Here is a 3,342-nt window from a genome sequence, read left to right as displayed (position 1 = left end):
GATGCCTGCTCATGTTCGATTCAAAGCTTCCTTTCCACCTCTGTTATCTCTGTGTTGTGCTATAGAGATGCTAAATTGTTTCTCATTTGCATTCATTAAACACAGTGACTTGCCTGGAAATTCCTGTTAGCTTATTTGATTTTATGAGAAACTTCCAGAAATAGCTATGACTACGTGAGCTAAAGATCAGGCCAAAGCAGGGTCAGGTAGTACAGAACCAGTGTTTTACAGAACACACGTCATGTTGACTTCTCCCCACCTAACCCATTCCATTCCTGTTCTCATCTGCATCCTGTGAACTGCAGAGAGTGTGACACTCCCCCCATACAGCTCCTGGGTGTACTCATTCTGTTCTAGACTCCAGGCCTCTGTTTTCATTCCTAAATAGCCTTATCTCCCTTGTCCATGGCCCTGATATTCTAAAGCTCCCCCATCAAGTTCAAAGGGATTTTAACTTGCTGTTAAAGGCCTTGTTTTCCCTATAATGCTGTAAGACTGACACACAGAAAGCTGCTAAGAACAGTGAGATACTGTCTTGACCCTACAGGGGCTTTTGCCTTCTGAGCAGAGATGATGGACTGAGGTCTCTAAGTCTTGACTCTCCCAGAGACCCAAAAGTTACACATCCCACTAAATTATACAGTCAGAACTATGGAAGAAATACCTGCAGTGGAGCCTGGCAGCCAGGACAGCAGAATGAGTTTCTCACAGACACCACACTCTTGGCATCAGGTTCTAACTCATCAAGGCATGCCTGACAGTGACACTCAAAGAAATACTGTCTGAGAAGCTGTTGTCTCTCAGCAATTCTCATTCTACATCGGTGAGGCCCTGCAAAGGGATGGCAAGGGTAGAAATCTTTAAGCAGAAACAGTTCTTGACATCAGACTAAATCTATCTTTTGTTATAATTGAGATTAGACATCTCATCTTTTCTTTTGAAGAAGAAATAACTGGAGGTTGAAAATATAACAGTGGGCTCAGGAGATAAAATCTCGTGCTGATGTCTTTGATCAAGCCTTCTATATAAACAAAGACTCTAGCAACTGGGAATGATGATATTAATAGCAATCAGCTAGCATGCCAAGTAGAGGTGAAAGGATGTCTGTGCCTTGAGACAGTTAATACTTACCATAGCAATGGAAAATCTCTTGGCCACTTGGGATTGGCTCCGATGCCCTGACAGTGGCAGATGTCCCAGTAAATTTTTAATGGTTCAGAAGGCTGAGGACAGGAAAGAAGGCTGTCGCCAGGCGCACAGGCTCCTCACTGACCACAGCACCACCTCCAGACCCTAACAACCCAGGGAAACAAGCAGGTTGGGAATGAACACTCAGTAACCCACGCAGCTTACGCAACGAGCACCACGACCAACCACACGTAGCAGCAGAAAGGTTTCTGGTCTATTGCTGCAATAAATAAGAGCCAAACACCCTCTATATGTGCACCAAAGAGCAGGCCAACATAGGACAGGTCATTACATTTTAAGCAAGTCATTCCCATCTGCAATGGGAGCTTTTTGCAACTGATGATTCAACCTCTTCACACATGCTAGGTGATTGAGGACAACAGAGAAGGGTTTACAAGCTTTTATCTTACCCGACTCCTGCATTACAGTGATGGCTTGTGCATTACACTGCAGCTGTAACACATGCCTCAGCATTGCTTCTGCCATGGTCTGCAGCTCTAGAGACAATTCACCCGATGTTTTTTCACAGGTCTTTGGTTTGGAGCACTTCTCAGGTGATTCCTGATCCAAAACAGCAGCCTCTAGGCCAGCTTCCTGCAGCTGTTTGCATATAGCTACTACACTCAGCATGCAAAGGAACTTGTGTTCAGGGCTGTGCTTCTCGGCATGTGGCAAAAGGTTGAACACAGCTTGGTAAGAACTCTGGTACTGACCATCATGGTTACAACCAGGGATGCCTCTGGTGCCAGCTCTTGTGCCCAGGGCCTCACCGAGACGTTGGCATCTTGCCTCAGGATCATGAAGGTCCTTGTCACCCTCGTGGGACCATTCCACCAGCCTGCTAACCTCTGCAAATCCCGCCAGCAGAACAGTCCTCAAGGCAACGTGGCAGAAGACCCCTAACGTGAGAAGCAGGGCTCCCAGGGAGCACTCTGTGCTGTGGTACTGCTCCCATGCCATGTCTGCACAGCTCTGACTGCAGTACTTGGCATAACTGCACCCGTGGCAAGGCACTGAGGCCAAGAGCTGCCTCAGACAACGGTGGCAATAAAGATCTGCATTTGTGACTCCAGTATCCCAGGTGGTTTCTCTGCTGTCCTGCAGAAGAAGGCTCTCCCCCGGGCACAGCACGCTTACAAAGGCCTCCTCTTTCAACAGGCTCTGTCCTGGCAGGATGTCCTGGGAGGCCACCAAGTGACGGCCTCTCTCTAGATCAAAATTCAAGCTCAAAGATGAAGATGCACCTGCAATCCTGTCATTCTCTTCCCAGATCTCTGACAGTCTTTGAGTGTCACCACATGTTTCTTGTGCAGGCTCTGGACAACTCTCTTTCTCATGTATTTTAACCTTCAGTTGACTTAACTTTTTTAGCAGCGTCTGCTGTGTAGGACTACTCATGATCCCATCCACAGCAATTTTATTCTCCACCACACTGAGGGCATCTGCTGCATCCTGTAACCTCCCCAAACACAGCAGGCACTCAGCTTTCCGCAGCAAGACCTTGGGCAGCAGCCTGTCTGGATAGCCATGACTTTCAGCCCTGGCAATATCTTCCAAACAAACCTAGGAACAAAGACAAGGCCTTTACAATGGACTTGCAAACCAGCTGAGACTCATGCTCTTTTATTCCATTTAATATGCAGAATATTTTACTAAGAATATATTAATCCGTGTATTTCATGTGCACAGCCGACCCATTGGCCAAATAAAGCCTCCTGACAGAGAACAAGATGGAAAACAAGAACTCTTCAAAAAGTTTAAGTAATAACAGATGCTTTTTGAAAGCACATCTTAGCTACAGCCTCTTGCTCCAACAACCAAATACTTGTCATTGGGAGGTCTGCAGATGCACCCACCAGACCCCTGCGGGCAAACGGTGCAGAAACACCTCACGCGGTGCTCGGGCTCCTCCTTGACCCGATCCTCCTCTCTGGCTCTCCAGGAGGCCTCGGGCCACCTTCTGGGTGTGCAGATTTGCTCGGGGACACCCAGGATGGGGAGGGCGTGGGCAGGGGCTGCCGTGGGTCCCCCGCTGCCCCACCACCGCTTACCTCGAAGCACCCGAGGTGGAAGAGGGCGGCGGAGCGGTTGGCGAAGCAGACGGACACGTCGGGGCTGCCGGGGAGCTCGTGGGCTGCGGCCTGCGGAGAGCGG

General features: G+C 48.7%; 1 protein-coding gene across 1 annotated transcript in view; it reads right to left on the bottom strand.

Annotated features, from left to right (window-relative positions):
* Positions 1-3,338, bottom strand: part of SMYD4 (SET and MYND domain containing 4) — a gene marked incomplete at its 5' end in the record, with an annotated part of 5,520 nt that extends 2,182 nt beyond the window's left edge. The window contains 3 exon segments of the mRNA XM_008946798.1: positions 1,133-1,293; positions 1,599-2,751; positions 3,240-3,338. Of these exon segments, the coding sequence (XP_008945046.1) occupies positions 1,133-1,293; positions 1,599-2,751; positions 3,240-3,338 (1,413 nt within the window).
* Between the last annotated feature and the right edge of the window lie 4 nt (positions 3,339-3,342).

This window comes from Merops nubicus, unplaced genomic scaffold (genome assembly GCF_000691845.1).
Source record: "Merops nubicus isolate BGI_N331 unplaced genomic scaffold, ASM69184v1 scaffold5589, whole genome shotgun sequence".
In the NCBI taxonomy this organism is placed as follows: Eukaryota; Metazoa; Chordata; class Aves; order Coraciiformes; family Meropidae; genus Merops; species Merops nubicus.
The sequence above is the reverse complement of the archived record's forward strand: the minus strand, read 5'-3'. Positions and strand labels throughout refer to the sequence as shown.